This window comes from Thermobia domestica, chromosome 7, assembly GCF_964235325.1.
Source record: "Thermobia domestica chromosome 7, izTheDome1.hap1.1, whole genome shotgun sequence".
NCBI classification, from domain to species: domain Eukaryota; kingdom Metazoa; phylum Arthropoda; class Insecta; order Zygentoma; family Lepismatidae; genus Thermobia; species Thermobia domestica.
This window is the reverse complement of record NC_137460.1, coordinates 287,367,926-287,386,753: the sequence shown is the minus strand read 5'-3', so window position 1 is coordinate 287,386,753 and position 18,828 is coordinate 287,367,926. Positions and strand designations below refer to the sequence as shown.

Sequence of the window (18,828 nt, the reverse complement as noted above, 5' to 3'; positions counted from 1 at the left end):
CAGAGAAAATGTTAAATGATATTGGATGAATAACCTCCTATGTCCCAAATAAAAGTTATATAAGCCCTGACATCCTTCCTTTTTCCTTATATTGTGATATTTAACTGTGTATACAGTGTCTTACCGATTTTTTGTTGTTTGCGTGTTTGAAATCTTTCTTCGCCTTAAAAGACATGTAAGTTCTCAGTTTTGTGTATATTGTTATTTTACCGACTTCTTTTTGTATTAAAAGGGGTTAAGAGGGAGTTTACAGTCTTTGAAAAATAGTAAAATGATAATGTGGCAGTAAACGGGAGAACTTCGGGAAAACCTAGGGGACAGTTACTCTGAGGTATAAACCTAGCTTGTTGAGAAGCAGCTTACTGTATATGTACGTAGTAAAGTTTTAATTTTTGAAAAAATGGTGGAATTTGTATGTGAGAAAAATGAGAGAACCCCGAGAAAACCCACGGGCACATTTACTGTATGGTACAACCTTAGCTTCTCGAGAATTAACTTTGCGAATATGTACGCAGTAATAAGGTAGTATTTTTGAAAAATGGTGGAATGTGAATGTGAAAGGAAACGGAAGAACACAAAGAAAACCCACGGGCAGTTATGGTATGGTGCAGCCTTAGATTGTTGAGAACACTGATAGCATACACTTATGATGTAATAAGCTATAATAGAAAAATTATGGAATGTGAGTATGGAAGGAAATGGGAGAACCCCGGGAAAATCTACGGGGTCAGTTACAGTACAAACCTAACTTGTTGACAAGCACCTTACCGCATATGCACAAAAATAAGGTTGTATCTTTGAAAAGTGGTGAAATGAGAAAGTAGATGGAAATGGGAGAACTCCGGGAAAATCCAAGGACACAATTATTGTATGGTACAAACCTAGCTTGTTGAGAAGTAGCTTACCGCATATGCGCACAGTAGTAAGCTATAATCTTTAAAAAATAGTGGGATGACAATGTGAAATAAATGAGAGAACCCGGGAAAAACCATAGGGACAAACGCATTTTATGATATAAAAATTGTTTGCTGAGAGGTAGTATAGCATGTTTGTCCGCGGTAATAAGGTAATATCTTTGTAAAATTGATAGACTGAAGAGAGCGGGAAGAAACGGAAGAACCCCAGGAAATACTATGGACACGAAGACATTGTGTACTATAAACATTGATTGTTGAGAACTATATAACATTTATTTTATTTTCTTCTTTTCTATAAAAAGGTGTTAAAAGGAAATTGTTACGATGTAATTAATAATAAGATTAGTTGGTATTAAGTTAGAGTTTTTGAGAAATGAATGAAATATTGGACTGAAGAAAATTGGAGGAAACGGGAGAACCCCGAGAAAACTCACGATCTTATAGAATTTCTTGCTGTGTATTTAAAATATATGTTTTATGTCTGAACTAGTATTTTGGTTTCATAAGTTGAATAGTATATTCAGGAACCAAGAGTTGAATCATTGTTATGTGTAGTTTAATGTTTAACACTACGGATATACGAGACGTGAACCTACATTTCTTTTACCGATCAATTTTAAATTGTTACTAGTTAAGTACATCATTAAGAAAAAGAAAGTAGTGGAGGTGAAAAAGCTTGATGAACATTCTCATTTTGAGTTTATTTGCCAAAATGGTTGATGTTCTGGGAAGGAACAGGATCACATATTTTTTGCTATTTAAGTTTTGAAACCGGGTCATTTCACACCAGAAGTGTGAATTATGACTTACCAAACGCGAGTTTTAACGTTGAAGGTAAAACTGCTTGCGGTACCGATCCCGGTTTTGAACTTGGATCTTTTAATGCAAAGACGCGATGGATACACGCTTTACCCGGACTTGAATTCGGGTTTTCCACAGTAGAGGCGCAAACAATACGCGCTATTGCCGGGGTTCCAACGCCAAACGCGTCCCCGCCAGGAACCGAATTGTAAACTTTTACGGCTTAGATCTTTTACCGTAAAAGAAGAGATGGATAGGCGCTTTTGGCGAAGCGCTGAATTAGGAGGGGCGAGTCCGGGTGGCTTTTACTGCAGAAGATGTGTATATTAACCACTTTGTGTGTTTTACGGTTGCTTTCAATTTTTGCTGATTCGCTTGCTCAATCTTTGCTTTTGTGTTCTTTCGTTTTTTTATTAAAATTATTTCCCTTGTAAGTATTTGAACAATGTGTGAACCGATAAAAGTGTGTCGAAAGTACTAATTATTTGTTATTTCACTTCGAAACGAAGCTCAGATTATGTACTAGGGGCACCACCCCCAGAAATTGCTGTGTACCCCGAATATTTCGAGAGGAACCAATACCCTAATAAATTATTCGTAATAAATCTCTCGTAATAAATTATTCGAACACTCGGTGTGAGCATACTAAAATCGCTACGGATTCCTACGCATTCTCTGAGAGGAACGGAATAAAAGAATTGTTTGCATCGTAATAAATTACTCGAACACTTTGTATCTTTTACAGATCAATTTCAATGAAATCTCATAAAGAGAAACTGTTTCGAAGTATATAAAAAAAGAGGGGAGGTGTCCAGGGAAACTTAAACTCTTACGTTGATTCAGCACTACCATTGAAACTGTATACATACACTACATTTTAACTTGAACTTTAGTAAAAAGTGGAGGGGACTCCGGGACCTGTGGTACTACACGCAACCCTAATTCATTAAATCCGTATAATTGTTTTTAATGGCTCATTTCTTTACAATATTTTTTTTAAAATGGTCATTAGGTATGATAAATTATCCAACGTAATGTTGATTTTGTACATAGTGCTTTGGTATAGAACAAGTTTACTCACCTTAACATAGAAATTACAGAACGGACATCCGAGCTGATCAACACTTCACAGTAAACTGAACAGTGGTTTAAAAATTTAACACTAGATGTCCTTATTAACAGCAGTATTGGTATACATGCTATTTTTATTAATTATTTATTATCATTATTATTATTGCTGTTAAAGTATTGACACTGATAATTTCGTAGTAAACTTAAAAACAAACGAATTATTGTTGGGGTATTCTAAGAAAGAAAAAAATACCAAGTATAGTCTTGTTGGTAAGCAAAACTAAGATTGTTCCTAATAACTATGTTACGAGATGTTAAACAAAATAAAATAAAATCTTTAAGTTTTACTGACTACTATTATTCCGGTCAGGCTGAAAGAGACTGTGATGTAGTTTTGTTTTTGTAGCTTTTTTGTAGTTTTGCTTTTATGAAACCTCTTGAAAAACTATATCAAGATGAAAGTGGAAAGAGAGGGAAGAACTGTGAACAATCATGCACACGATGTTTGACCACCATAATTTATACAATTTGAAAACATGTTTTATGAAAATAATTAAAATAATTGGTGGGAACGAACTAAGAACCCCAATTATATGAAGTGAATGCTGTAGCACTACAACACTTGTTATTAGGTAATTGTGTATCAAAGCAAGTCATGAACATTCGTGCTTTTGTTGGAAATTATACTTTTCATGCGAACCTTACCGAGGATCGAACATAGAATTCGGACAATATTTTATAATAGGCACCATTGGAATGGATATATTGGATTTTTCACAATCGCGATACTTTTTGTTGGGACTAGGTTAATTTGGTTTTAAATTTAACGTAATGTTCAACAGCGATGTTATATTTTTTTCGTGACGGACAAATTGAATTATATGAGCATTTATTGGGAATCGGGCATAAGTTTCGCAAAACAACGAAACTTTATTTTGGATGTCTTATAGACAATATAAATTAATTGAAGTAGCGCTGGGAATTAAACATAGGTCCCTCACATACTACCGAACCTCTTTTAGTTGGGATTGAGTTTAATATCATGTTGAACAGCGAGATTTCTTGTAGATTCTCACAAAAATATTGTTCGTGAGGAATAATCTGAACCACATAAACTTCCACCGGGAATTGAACATAGATTTTTTCACAGTAGTGAATCTTTTGTTATGAAGGTTTCACCAAAAAATTAAACAGCGGTCTACCACGTTAAAAGATATGTATGTTAATTAGATTGTTAATATATTGTAAAATAAATGATTGCTCTGTGGGTGATAGGAAAAAGTTTTTAGAATTTTTACCTCTTTTCTAAAACCTAACGTAATACCATTATTCAGCTTTATTACTTTGATTGATTTACTTATCATTGACGAGATATTCTGTTAACAGTGTCTGTAAATATTATGTAATGAAAATTCATTCTATGCATGACAGGGTTTTCTTTCATATACGACAAAGTTGTCTTACTTGAAATCATGAAAATAAAGTAAAGTTTTTTATGTTCTGATGGATGGATGAATTTTGAGTTTATCGTCCCTTTTAGCAGCAAGGCTATACTTTTGTATATCCTCAAAAGACTGTTCGTAGAGATTTTACCAGCAATCCGAACCACATGAGATTTCACCGGGAATTGAACACTCAATGGGTGTGAACAAAAAGTTGGATTATGTGCTGTTTTGCACGAATAAAAAATTCCATACCAAAGTTAGTTGCACTAACCATTTAAGCATAAAGGAGGTCAGTAAATATTTTGAAATGAAATTTGGTCTTAGTGAAATTTCTTTTTGTTTTTCTTTTACAGAAGTTATACGTCACATTTTCTACAGTATGAAACAAATTATGATAGTGTGTTAGAGTTTTATGAGATATAACACAGAGGATTATTACTATTATTTAATTTTTTACAGCTTTAAAATAAGATTTTATATGAAAGTGTGAAGTAAAAGACGGAAATCCAAAAGACATATTTCAACAAGAATCAAACAGCATTTTTAATGCTAATTGTTTCCTTTTCTCTTGTAGTAAACTGCTCAGTTTTAACTATTCATAAGCATTTAACTTAATACTGATTGTTAAGTATACCCAAGTAACATTTTCGTTGTCAAACGGTGTGCCAACCGTTGTCTATTTGTAGGCATCGTTGGCAAAGCCACTATCAAAATGCCAACAGCAAATTCGACAATCCATCAACCATCGATGCCAACAAGCGAAAACAAAACTGTGGTTCAACGTAGGTGCATCGTTGTTTCGGCAACGCATCGAAAGACAATGTTCTATTTTGTTGTCACAATGTTGGCGTTCCGTATTAAAATTAACACAGCACCGAAGGGCTGGACGCGCGATTTGCCAACGGTGCTCATATGTTGGTCCTCCGTAACATGTGTAACGTCGTTTTCGTTGAAATTCAAGCGGTTGGCCCAAAGAGGGTTGAAAGTTAGTTTTGTCACTTCCCGGGATGCAATGCGTGCAGCAAAGTTGAAGGTTGAAGTACTGGACGCCGCGTGCTGAATCGGTTTTAGTGTACAGTAATCGCGAATCTGAAGACAAAACAAATCACAGGTTAGATAATTATATATAAATAAGAGAGTACACATATTGTATATATTGTATACATATGTACATATTGTATATAGTAAATATAACAGAATTATAATTATAATACTGGGATAGTAAATCTCTTGGCGGGGAACTGCAAGGGACTATGGTGGCGGCAGGGGTGCCCATCCCCCCCAAAGCTGATGGCGCACTCCCCCCAAAACTAATGATCTCTTCCCTCCTCAAAACTCAAAGCCTCTAAAAACAATTGCCCAGTGTAGCAGTAGTTTTTATAGTACTAGTAATTGTTATTTTTGTTGTTGTTTTTATTTCCTGTAGTAGTATTATAGAATGCTTGTAGTAGTAGTAGGGGCAGTAGTAATTATAAAAATGGCCTTACTTTTATTAGTAGTCTTGGTAGTGTACAATACTAAATATATTCTATAAGGATATTGAAGGGTATAAAAACTTCTACACACTGTGTATGGCACAGGTATTCTTTTTTTACAATTAGTAGTATTTTTTTCTTTACAAAATATTGATATAATTCCCTTGTACAGGAAAAGTAAGACGCAAGTTACAAGTTATTGAGTTTGATACCGAAAGAAAATGTTATCCTCGAAATTAGCCTACAAAAAGAAGTGATAACCAACAAAAAACATTCCTGTAAAAGAGCCAAGTACGAGTGGCCTTAAAAAGAATTGAAATCACAAAAATAGGCGCCAAGTTCTGGTGGAGAACAGTTACAAACACTCACTGGCTCATTTCAAATTTAGATTTGAAACTTGGCTGTTGTCTGTATGGTTACCACTAGCTCACAATTATGTCAAACTACTTTATAATTTTCAACAGACAACATAGGCAAGTTTCAAATCTAAATTTGAAAGTGATTCCTTGAATGTTTGTAACTGTTGTTCACCAGAACTTGGCGCCATCCTTTCATATAGTAACTTGCGCGGTACTTCATTTATAGAGTTTCTAAGCAGGGGGTAGGGGGATTCATTCTCGAGATTAAAAAAAAAACGCATCGTGTTCCAATGTTATTCTGACGACAGCAAAATTACTTATTCGACATTAGAATAAAATTCTTCCCCAATTTTTTTATTCGCCCAATTTTTTTCTCGATGGCACAATTTGCGCCATTCATCCCTCCTGCGGGCGGCCCTTCTCTCTTAAAACGAACCAACCTTTCCTTTCATACGGCTACTTGCGCGGTACTTCATTCATCAAGTATCGGAGCAGGGGGTACGGGGGTTCACCCCAGAAAATTTTTGAAAATTAGCTTCTCAAAATCGTGTTTTAATGCTATTTCGACAGTAAAATTGCTAGTTCGAAAGTAGAGTAAAATCCCCCCCAAAATTTTTCTCAATGGCGCAGCTTGCGCCATACACCCCCCCTGTGGGCGGCCCTGGGTGGCGGTAAAGTTGATATTATAATCATAAATTATTAAATTAAATTATTGTGACACGAGATTGAGGTTCTTTCACGAGAGAATGGGGGAAAATTTGATTGGTAGAGAGGTATGGTAGAGACTACTCGTTCGCTGAGCTTGTGTCAGAGAGAGAGAGAAGAATGGAAAACCTGACATAAAAAATGTTTTACTGTACAATATGGGTATTTACTTAAGGAACTAATCTTAACAAACATTAGTTCATTCCAGTGTTTCTTAAACTTTTCCTTGGCGTACCCGATGCAAGTACGTGATTAAAACTTTAATGTACCCCCTGCGGTAAGCTTTCTCTCAAGGAAGGGCTACTAAAAACATTTTCTGATTTGGTTAATTATTAGGCCAGTCATGGTTCGAGAAAATATTAACTAAGCTGAGATGAAGATAGGCCACAGTTGGAAAGGTTCTAGATTACTGGTCCACCATGTAGGTTAGTAGCTGGGTTGGTTTCTTTCTATGCTTAAGTTTATACCTTTAATTTACACAGTATTGCCGAGCGAGCGTTAGCGAGTGAAGGCGGGTTAGAGCCCCGCGAGGCACGTTGTTTTCTGTCTTTATAACTGCTCAACGGGAAGGGGGACCAGTAATCTAGAACCTTGCCGCCACAGTTTTTAATATTGAGGTTACTGAATCGTTATAAAATACACAAGATTATTTACGCGACTGATTAGTTTGTTGTTGACTTCGTGAGGCAAATTCACGCAAGGCTGAGCTACTTTGATTGTATGTGAGGTGAACTGTAGGCAGGAAAAGTTGGAGGATTTATTTGTGTGTGTGAGGAAGAATGAGTGAAAGTGAAGTAAGTGAAATAGTAAAAGTGAAGAAAGTTGTTTTTGTTGGTTGTTTTTGATGATGTAAGCGGTACTGTATGTAGAGGTGGAAGGACTATTTCGCGGAGAGGTACGTTGGATATGATATAGTAGCGCGAAAGGCATGGTGTTGGAGAAGAAGTAAGAGCATTTCGAGGGCTATTTAGCGGAGTATTTATTTTAGGAAAGGAAACACAAGAAAGCTGTTGTACACGATTTTCTTCTTGAAATTGGAAATGTTTAGCTACAAGCTTCAGTTTTGAAGTTAAGTGACTTCTAATTGAACGGGAATGTATTTTTGCACAGTCTACAGACGCTGTATTGTATGTTAACAAGTGAAGCTTGCAAGTATTAAACAATGACAAGTGCTATTGAAATTTTTACGATCGCCAAAACCCACATGTTGTCACTGCCCTCGCTACGCGTATACCCACCGTCGTTGACGCTTCTGCTCCCTTCCGACGCACTCCCTCGCTCCGCTCGGGCGTCCCTGCTGCGCTCCTACCCTGGCTCGGTTAGATACCATTCGTTCTTTTAGTGGCCACCTAGCACAGGTTAGTATGTATTTTTGTACTGTAGCTTTTATGCCCCTAACGTGAAGTAACATCATCTAACGTACCTTAATGTAATCCAACAAAATATGACCGAATGCAGTATATTTTGGTGCTTTTTCTTTTCAGTTTTCAGGGGGGCGCGGTGGCTCAGTGGTAGAGCGTTCACCTCTGGTGCTTGGGGTCCCGGGTTCGATCCCAGCCCCCGCCAAGTGAACTTTGTGGTGGACAAACACCGTGCTCGTGGGTTTTCACGGGATTCTCCCGTTTCCTCCCACTTTCTTCATTCCACCATTTTCATTCATCTCTCATTATCACCGTCTCCTTTAGCCTCACCGGCATAACCGTGGGACGTAAAACTTAAAGATTTCATTTCATTTTTTTTCAGTTTTCAAAGTGGTCCGGCAATACGCCATTAATGCCGTAAATTTCTTTGTCTATGATCAAAATATTCATTCAAAAAGTTTATCACAGGACTGCATTGTGAAGAAAAAAGTTGTGCATCTGTATCCTCGATTTTCCAGATATTAACTCAAAGCTTCTCTTATTTCAAAACCGCGTCAGAGTAGGAGCGGAGCAGGAGGACCCGAGCAGCAGCGAGGAGGTTCGTATGTCGGGAGCATGCGCGTCAGCGATGGTGGGTATGCACATGTACGAAGATTGTGCAAAAGACACTAACCAACTTGTGCTAGGCGGCCACTAAAGAGCACGAATGCAATCTAAACCGAGCAAAGGCAGGAGCGCAGCAGGATGGCCCGAGCATTGGCGAAGGAATGCGTCCGTAGGGAGCAGGCGCGTTAGCGATGGTTTTTTGCGCGTGTGCGAAGATTTATTTCCAATGTTAATTTCTGCATGCATGGAGATTCCATATTGTTGTGTTATATGTACAGTTTTTCCTTATTTACTTCGAGGTGATAACTTAGTACATTGTTGGTTGTTTGCCAACATATCATGTTACCACTTTTTCGTAATAAGGTACCGATAATACGTATAGCGCAAAGATATGGAATCTCCACGTATGCTACAATAGCCAAACCAACTTTGTGAAGTATTACCTGCTTTTGTTCCTTTCGTTTAGGAACCATGTATCGAGTAGTTGAATTTGGTGATGGAAGCCTTGCTATTGTGAGGGAAGAATTGCTTACTCCTCGGAAAAAAGAAACGTTTTGGCCGCCTTTCAAAATAGCATCGAAATACAACAGAGCACTGCGGGAAGACCAGGCTGTGCAAGAAACATGGAATTTATTTGCAGTTAAGAAGATATGGTATGATACTGGTCAGTAAATCCACTTTAAATAAATAGATTGTTTCAATTTCTCAACAATATGCTGTTTATTTGTGCTTTCGTGTATGTGTGGGTTATTATTATTGGGTATTCAATTCCCGCAAGAAAAAAAAAACACGTTGTCTACTTGCAGTAAATTTGAAGTCGTCTCATAAATGAAAGCAGATAATGAAATGTAACTTCCTATGATCATAAAGCTTAAAAAAAAAAGAAAAAAAGAAAGGAATGTTTTGAATCATCTGCAGTGTAGCCATCCGTAAAATTTCAGTGTTACCTTAATATTCATTTCCCAAAATTCTCGGTTAAGGGAATGGCCGGAACAATGAACTCTACGGCACAAATTATAATGTCTTTCAGTGCTGAACTACTTTTTCAAGAATATTTTGATTTCATCAGCAATAAGCAAAAGAGTAGACTTATGCTTATTATAATGAAATAAATAAATCTTCGAAAAGTAGTTCACAGTATTGAAAGACATAATTTTACATCAAATGCCGTTGAGTTCATTGTTCTAGTCATTCCCTTAACCGAGAATTTTGAGGGGTTAGTATTATGTATTTTTTATTTATCTATTTATCTGTTTATTTATTTATTTATTTATGTGCTCTATGTGCTTTTTCTTTGCTTAATCTTTCCAAGGTTTTAATTTTCGTAACGGATGTTGACAAAATCACGGCTAACGTTTAGTATAAAGGTACATAATTTGCTACCGGTAACAGGAAATTATCATCAACAGTTCAGATCTCAGCTGCTTTATTTTGGATACCCATCGAAATAATGTACAGATACAGTTTAAATATTTATTTACGTAAATATTTCAGTATTTAATTAGAAAGAGAAAATTTTAAAGCGACACATTCACTGATAGCAAATACGTTCTTGTGGATCTGTGGTAGCTATGAAAGCGTAATTTGTGCCTAATAAAAGTGCCTTATGTATATGTTTTCTTAGGTTAAGGTAGTATAGTTAGTTAGGTTAGGGATGTTAGGTTTAATTACTATGTATTTTCTTGTGGGTGTCTTCCTGTGCGAGTTGTAATGTCGTGAGGTCTGAGCTTGAAAGGTGAGGTAGCAAATAAATGCGTAAACCCTCTATGCCGGACACAACCATGATACACATATGTTTTAGCACCGAGTGCAGAGAAAGAAAAATTAGCGTACCACAGACGTAAACTTGTAAGAAAACATATTCCTCAGATTTGTTTGACGTATATTTGAATCTGCTGTGTCTATTAATTTTCATTGTTTTGTCTTGTGTCGTCTTTGTGTAAATGTACACAATATTAAAATGTTGATGAATATGCAGATTTGAGAAATGCTTGAAAGCTGAGAGAGATGTAAATAAAATCTGTTGGAGAGAAGTTTCGACTTTTGAAATTAGAAAATTTTAATGTTATTTTGGTTGAGATGGGTATATCAGTTCAAGAAAATGTGATTTTTTTTTTATGGAACTTCCTGTCAATCTGCTTCCTGTTATACGGCTACCTTTTATGTGGAACTTCCTGAATCGTAGTTTTCATTCTACTTTACAACCTCGCCTAAGGTCTTTATACAGTTGTCCCCTTTACCGCATGATAGCAGCAGAATCCCCCAATTTATGCCATTGTGTCACCTACGAAAGCATGATCTGTCAAATTTCATTATATCATATATTTGGTAGTTGATTACACATTAATTAGCGTGAATTACGGCTTCTACAAGCTTGCATACTGTATGTAATCACAGTTCATTCTCACTGATTATCAGTACGTCAAGGCTAATTGTTGTCCCCCTTAAAGCGTATAATCCAGTTACCTATTTACTTCTGGAGTATAGAAGGGCTTAGTATATTGCAATAGTATATACTTAATGGATGACGATGGATAATTGACCATGGGCCAGCAAAGGTCTCCTAGTCGAGTCGTTTGACATTTGTTTCGATTTCGGTAGGTGAGTAATTTAACGTCCCTTTCAGCAGCGAGGCTATGTCAAAGAGGGAACCGACAGCTTAAAGTATCCTCCGAAGCACTTCACGAAATTGAGCCAAGGCATTGGGCTTGCAGCGGGATTCGAACCCGCGACCACGCGCGCAGAAGGCGAGCGCTCTAGCCTTTAGGCTACAGGGAAGGGGAGCCTCTTTGTCATTAGTGTGGTATCTTAATGTGTATCACCGTACGAGAACCGATTTGAATGAAATTTTCACAGATCGTTTATTGGTTCAAATGACAGGTCAAGTTCGTTGGAGCGAAAAATCGGCCCAGTGGAAGAAGGTAATGCTTTCGTTAAATGTGGAAAAAGAAAATTATTATTAACAACGTTCGTAACTTATCGTGAGACACCCACCCACACAGACAACACAAATGCGAAGCGACTCAACTAGAAGATCTTACTTCGCTCGGTCTTTTCAGTTATCCTTATTGACTGAAGACGCATTTGCTAAGTCTCTGAAAAAACTATTGTCAGTAAGCTGAATTTTAAAACATGGGTTACTTCTTTACGCTTCATAGCCGTCGCTAGACTGATTATTTCCACGTTACTGGCTCAGTTTATAAATATTCTGCCTTATTTGCAGGCTTTGATACACTAGCAAGACATCTTGCCCGTATAGAAGCAACACTTTTGGATATACAAGAAACTCAGAAGGCTATCGTTGCCCATTTCCGAAAGGATGCACCACTCCCCACTATACCACCTGAGTTGACACTACCGTGTTCAACTGTTGAGGACGTTGCCAGGCTCAAAGATTGGATTCAAGCAGATAAAGATCATGCAGAGGATTTGGTAAGCTTGTACTTCATTGATTATTCAGCTACAGAACTTCCCATTCCTACATACAAGGGTTGTCCTAACATTTTCCTCTCTGGCTGGTAGATAGGCAGAATGTCATTATCGTACCCAATATAGCTTAGAGAAAGTAACTTCGTCAGTGGAACAATTTGGAAACAACGTGACTTTTGGTCAGTGATGATTTCAGAGTATTTTCGCAGGGGTAGAATTTCAATGCCCAGGGAGGGAAAGACGTTCAAACAATAGCTGTTTTACAGAACTTTCCGCCAAGGTTTCAAGCACCCGGAGGGGAATCTTGTAACTCCGGGGGGAATTTTCACCGGGCCACCCCTGAAATCATTACTGCTTTCGGTACACACGGTGAGAATAGCATTAGAAGCTATACTGCGGAGTTGAATTAATGTCATGGTTGGGAACCTTGGAAACCCTGTTGTCCTTTGGGCATTGTTTTTCGGAAAAACTATGATGAGAAAGCAAAAATATTATTGAACTTTTTTTGTAGACTTTAGTTAAATTTTCAAAAAAAAAAAAAAATCAAGAAAATTTCAGTTTTCTGAAGTAATGATTTGCAACAGGTATAAAATTTCGTAACATTTACCAAATGCACCACTTGGGGAATTGGAATTATTTTAAACTAGCCTTCAGCAAACTTAATTTTATTATTATTATTTAAATTTCTATAATGTTTCCCTTTTAGGTGAACAACTTTGAATAGGTATATTAGTAGACATGCCTAATTACCGAGATATTGGTCCTAGTTCTCTATTTATGCTACTAATTATTTATTGTAATGTGAACATAATATTAAAAGAGGCATAACTACAAAACGCCATGTGACATATGTTAATATTTTCCTTGCTTTTTAAAATAATCTCAAACCCTTACGTCCCCCCATATATATATATATATATATATATATATATATATATATATATATATATATATATATATATATATATATATATATATATATATATATATATATAGGGTCTATATAATTTTTAAACAGTAGGTTTTCATCCTAAATCTTTATTAATAACTTGAAACTGAGTCTTTACAAAAAAACTTTATAGTGTCCTGTCATTAATGTGTTGGACAAAGTACGATATGATATTGTAAAAACAATGCTAGTTAAAAAAATATCAATAATAAGTTACGCAATCTTTGGTGAACGTCGTCCGACCTCATCAATCCGTGAACCAGTTTTTTTTAAATAGAGAATTGCAATTTTCTTCAATTTATAGGAAATTTAATGCTCTACAAAATAATATCCAATAATATTTTTGCGTTTCTATCAGTTTCATTAAAAAAAGAAAGCCAGAATACAGCAGAGTCTACCAAGTTTTCCACTGGTATATATCAACTTGTCTTAATTTGTTCTACTGATACCTCTTTATACCTAAATATTTGATATTTGATAATGAGAATAAAATCATGGCTAGATATTCATTCAAAATGGAAAAGTATTTATCGAGTACGTGTCATATGTCATGGTATCTTATGTACAGGGTGTCGGATTAATGCGTACAAAAAATCCATACTTCCAAAGATATAGAATGCTGATAGCGTGGGAAAATGTATTTCACAGGCCTATAGCTTCAAAACTATCCAACGTAGAGAGTTCAGTTTAATATCTCACAAAGTAAGTCTTACCTGTTCTGTTTAAAATTGCATGTTTCAAAACTCTGCAATGCGTGCGAAGGGGATATTTCGCTAATTCCTTTTGCACCCATTGCAAGCTTTTGAAACCTGCATTTGTAAATAGAGCACGTTACTTCCTTTGTAAGATGTTACGCTAAACTCTCTACGTTTGATAGTTTTGAAGCAATAGGCCTCTGAAATTCATTTTCCCGCACTTTCAGCACTTTATATCTCCGAAACTATGAACTTTTGGCTAAAATTCAAGATGACTTTTTTTTTCTTAGTTTGACATCAGGTATCTACCCTTAAATTTTTTGTACGCATCAATCTGACACCCTGTATGCTACAAATAGATATATTGCATTAATACAATTATGTTTTAGGTTGAGCTAGTGTCTTTTGCTTTCTCTTACGTTTGAACATGTTTATATATTAATCTAGCTGCGAAATCGAGTAATGGGAAGCTTAGGGGGTACAACATTTTACCGAGTGTCAATTGATATATTTTGATTTATGGATCCGCAGGGATAATTAAATGGCTTGTTGGCATTCTTGAAGTTCTCGAATTACGTCGGGAGTCGCCATTTTGTGAAGTTACGTCAGTTGTCAGAAGTACACTGCTTTATAATACACGAAAGTCTTCTATATGCAAATTTGGTATATGATTGTATGAAATGAGGTTTTATAAGTTTCAACAAACGTGATACTAGGATGCATTAAATATATTTTCTATATGGTGGCCAAGTTTTCAAAACGGTAAACCATGTGCCAACAATATGAAACAGCCCCTCCCGGTGGGAATTTATGATGCACACTTTTTTTCTGTCTTAGTTTTATTTGTTAGCCACTTGTCAGTTACAGCTCAACCCGTAAGATCCGCCTTTTTCCAATATGGTCATCGCTAATCTTAAAATGTCGATATATATATCGTGATCCAAAGTACGGGGGAAAGTGAATTTGGTGTTCTTCAGGCCGGAATAGGAGAGGGGCAAGAATGGAGAAGAGCATTGACCCTGTTCTGCATGGCAGTATCTCGACATTTGCTTAGCAGTACTGAAAAAAGTAGGGAAAACAGTCACAATGTCTTGCCAAAGAAATTTCGTGCTGCGGCCAGCCATCCTGAATGAAATTTTCCTTGTTTTATGGTCCACCATGAGAATGGCACTATGTGTACCTCTGTAATGCCAGGGCCATTAGCTTTAATATCCTTGTCTCTACTTTGTTTTGACCTGAGCCTTAAGTGAAATAATATGAGGACAATTATTACTGTATATGCGTCTTGAGCAGCAATCTGTAGTTTTATTTAGAAATGATACAATGGTCTGTAGTAATGTGTACAATTGAGGAATTTGATGTAAAAATGACCCGAGTTCAACAGAGTTATTATGGGACTCTGGTCATTTTTCAACCCAACTCCTAAATTACTTTAGTAACCTCCAATTGTGTTAGTTCATTTTACGCTAGTATGACTAAATATTTCTGTATGACATGTACTTATTTTAGTCACAATATTCAATTATAAACTAATATTTTTTCATTATTTTTAAAAATTATTACCTTTCCTATCACTATGGATTCCGTGTGTAATTTCGATATTTTACCAATTTCAGGAGGTAACGTTGAGTCTTGTAGGAGGGACTAAAGTTCAATATATTACAAGAAGAATTCTTGCCAGAATCTTCACCAATACACTGGCTCTACGATACAACTAGACGGGGAAGAACAATAAACTAGCCCTCAAAGGATTACACGTACTGGATATAGTTCGAGGTTAGTTTCTTGAACACGATTTTGAGCAGCTAATGTTCCCGTTATTTTTAAAGCAGTATTCGTATCATCAGAACCCCCTCCCCCTTTTTGGTTGGGCATTACATAAAATTGAAGTCCCGAGTATGTACCTGTTTGGACGAAGTTTGGACACCCTTGCTACGGCTGAGAATGTGCTTTCTATAATGATTTGTGCACTGTTGAGAAATCTCAATTAAAAACTGAATCTTTTAGACACATCAAATAATAACCTAATGGAATCACTACATGCCATAATTGTACCTTAGTGATTTTCATAAAAGGATTTTGCCAAGCAGCAAGTTACTGAGCACTGTACCCTCAAACGAAAAATACCAGTACTTTATTAAAGTTAGTAAGGAAATGTTACATGTTAACGAAAATAATTTGTTAACATTAAAAAAGAAAATACAAAAAATAGCAATGCCTTCTATTTTGCAGATAACTACTTTGCCTTCTATGGGACTAAACTTTTGAGTTCATCTTAATAGATTATTCTGCTTGAGTCTATTAAGTTAAATTGCATTGATCAATCCTGTTAGTATGGCCTGTAATTTTAAATGTGAACTAGTACATCGAAAGTAAATAAACTTGTAATACGCACATCGAATGGCAGGATTCAGTCCATACCATTTCCAAATAACAGTCAGTGTGTCGTTAGCGTAAATTCTGGAGATTCATGTTTCATGCTGAAAAATAATGACATTGTAATAGTAAAAAGTATTTCTGATATTTCCATCTCTCCGATTTTTTCTCTTGAATGTGATGTTCTTCTTGAGAAGACAGATTTTTACACATTGCCTTTAAAAAGTAGCAAGCTAGGTGTCTTCAAAGTAAAATCAACTTAGACAAGACAAATTGTTATTTACTCTTCAGATCTGTATAAAAAATGTGTCAAGTTACCTATTCCAGTTTCTAATAAATCTTTTGTTTGTGTTCCATATTGTAATATGGAAACCTTTTTTGATTGCTAAAAATGATAACAAGAAACAAGCAGTTCAGCTATATCTGTAGTATCACGAAATATATATATTGATGTGTTGTAAGTTTGTGCATAACCCCAATTTGTTCTACAGTAGTGACGATAGTAACATAAGTACTGCTTTCAAGCGTTCAAATATATCAGTGTCTATTTTTAGGAATAAAGAAATAATTCGCACGATGGTAATTTTTAGTAATAGTAGTAGGACAAGCAGAAATCACTTCACTTCAGCAGTAATTTTAAGATTCTAAACCAAATATTCAGTAATCAGGATGAAGGGCAAAATGCTTTTAAAAAGTTTAAGAAGTACTTACATTTAAAACATGCTGCAGAAAAAGATGAAACATTTCCGAACTAATCCTTGGCCCCCCTAAGAAAATACCACGATAATAACACTCACAAAGAGAAAACTGATTCTATTTGTGAGTGCTATTATTGTCCTATTTTCTAGAGGGTCCAAGGATTAGTTCGGATTTTTTTTCTTAAATCTTTTTCTGCAGCATGTAAGTATTAGTTTGAGTGCATTTGTTGTATTCATTTCTTGCTTATTCTTGAACGAGTTTCCACCGATATGGAGAAGTCAATTAATTTTCATCAAAATCATTAAAAAAATCAAATATTCTTAAATATGACTTGACCATCAAGATATTGCACATGCTGCGTGAGTTAACATCCTACTGATCAGTTTACACGATCCACGCCTTAAGAGTGGACTGGATCTTTGGTTCGTTTGTCAGTTTCTCATTAACGAAAACAGAATGAAATGTAACTTACCAAACGCAACTAGTTTAAATCATCTTCAATGTTGCCATCTTTATAAATTTGCGGTGTTTTTAGAATATTTAAATTGAAAAATTTCTGTTAAGACAGCAGATAAAACAATGAATTCAATGGCATTTAATGGTAAATTATATTGATTCCAACGCTGGAAACACTTTTTATATATTTTTATTTCTTTTCTAGTAAGCAAAATAATACAGAATGACACGAAAAAACACAATTATGTTTATTACAAATGAAAAAAAATATTATTTAAAAAGTAATCCACAGCGTTGGAAGTCAATATAATTTGTCATTAAATGCTATTGAGTTCATTGTTCTATCCAAGATTGTCTGTCTTAACCGAGATTTTTGTGATTTTAGCATTCTGGCAACACTGGAATTTCTAAAGATGGCAACACTGAAGATGATTCAAACAAGTTTCGTCTGGTCTATTACTACGATCATGTTAATCTACAGTTCATTATCTGCTTTCGTTTATGAGAAAATGACCAAAAAACAAATTGAAAATTTTTACTGGACTAAGTAAAGGAATATTTGTTTTCGTTAAAATATCTGCAGGATTTACACACAGTCACCCTTAGGTGACGTTTCTAGGCAAATTTGATTTCAAGTAAGTGTAAAATTAGGAGCATATTCTAAAACAACAAATCAATATTGAGAATTTCGTTTGCACTTGACTCAAACGGCACCTGCAGATGGTTGTGAATGCAGCAGAAAAGGTTAGTGAAAATAAATATTCTTTTACTTAAAGCATTGATCCTGTAAATTGATGAGTACGATATAGATTTATACTTCTCCGAATTCTTGGAAGCAATACTTACTTTGAGAGAAATGTTCAGTTCTTTTAATCATAGTTTTATGTTTTGTAATCACAAACGTTATCTTATGAATACACCATATTGAAAGCAATGCAGTTCTTTAGAGGAACAAGTTTAGCTTTTTTTTTTTTTTTTTTTTTTTTTTTGTAACGATACTTTTTATGTTAATGTGATCCAACTATTGTGAAACATATTATGTGTTTTTTGGTCTCCTGCATGAGAATATGATGTAATATGAGTATTTCAGTGTACAGATGGTGCAATAAAAATGTTCCTTTATACTATATAACATTATTTTATTCTATTATTTCCTAAATATTCTTTTAAATTTTCAATCACAGCTGACGACTCGGCATAATCTTTTTTTTTATAATTAAACGCAGTATTATCCAGTGTTTTTTTCCTTTTTTAAAATATAGTTTTGGTCCTACTGTGCAGCTATTTAACGATTGTACGGCATGTCAGAATCATTGCTTTTATTTGTTATTATCGCATAATGATAATTTATCGCATAATGATAATTTTTCCTTCACTTCCACCCACCCTTATTTTTCCGTTGTTTTGCCAAAAACCTTGCGGTATCGTTCTCTTTACGTTCTAACTCATAGCTTCTAAGCTATTACTGGCCAACAATCATGACA

The 18,828-nt window shown here is 35.4% G+C and overlaps 1 protein-coding gene across 2 annotated transcripts; it reads left to right on the top strand.

Moving 5' to 3' along the window:
* Nucleotides 1-4,904: 4,904 nt before the first annotated feature.
* LOC145691004 (uncharacterized) lies at nt 4,905-18,459 on the top strand. Of its 2 annotated transcripts, XM_081766491.1 has the most exons (4): nt 4,905-5,345; nt 9,207-9,404; nt 11,964-12,172; nt 15,430-18,459. In XM_081766491.1, exons 2-4 carry the CDS (start codon nt 9,212-9,214, stop codon nt 15,529-15,531), a joined length of 504 nt encoding a protein of 167 aa, XP_081622617.1. In that variant the 5' UTR covers nt 4,905-5,345; nt 9,207-9,211; the 3' UTR covers nt 15,532-18,459. The 2 variants fall into 2 exon arrangements, with proteins under 2 accessions (XP_081622617.1, XP_081622616.1); XM_081766490.1 differs by lacking the exon at nt 4,905-5,345 and having other exon boundaries at nt 6,741-9,404.
* Nucleotides 18,460-18,828: the final 369 nt, after the last annotated feature.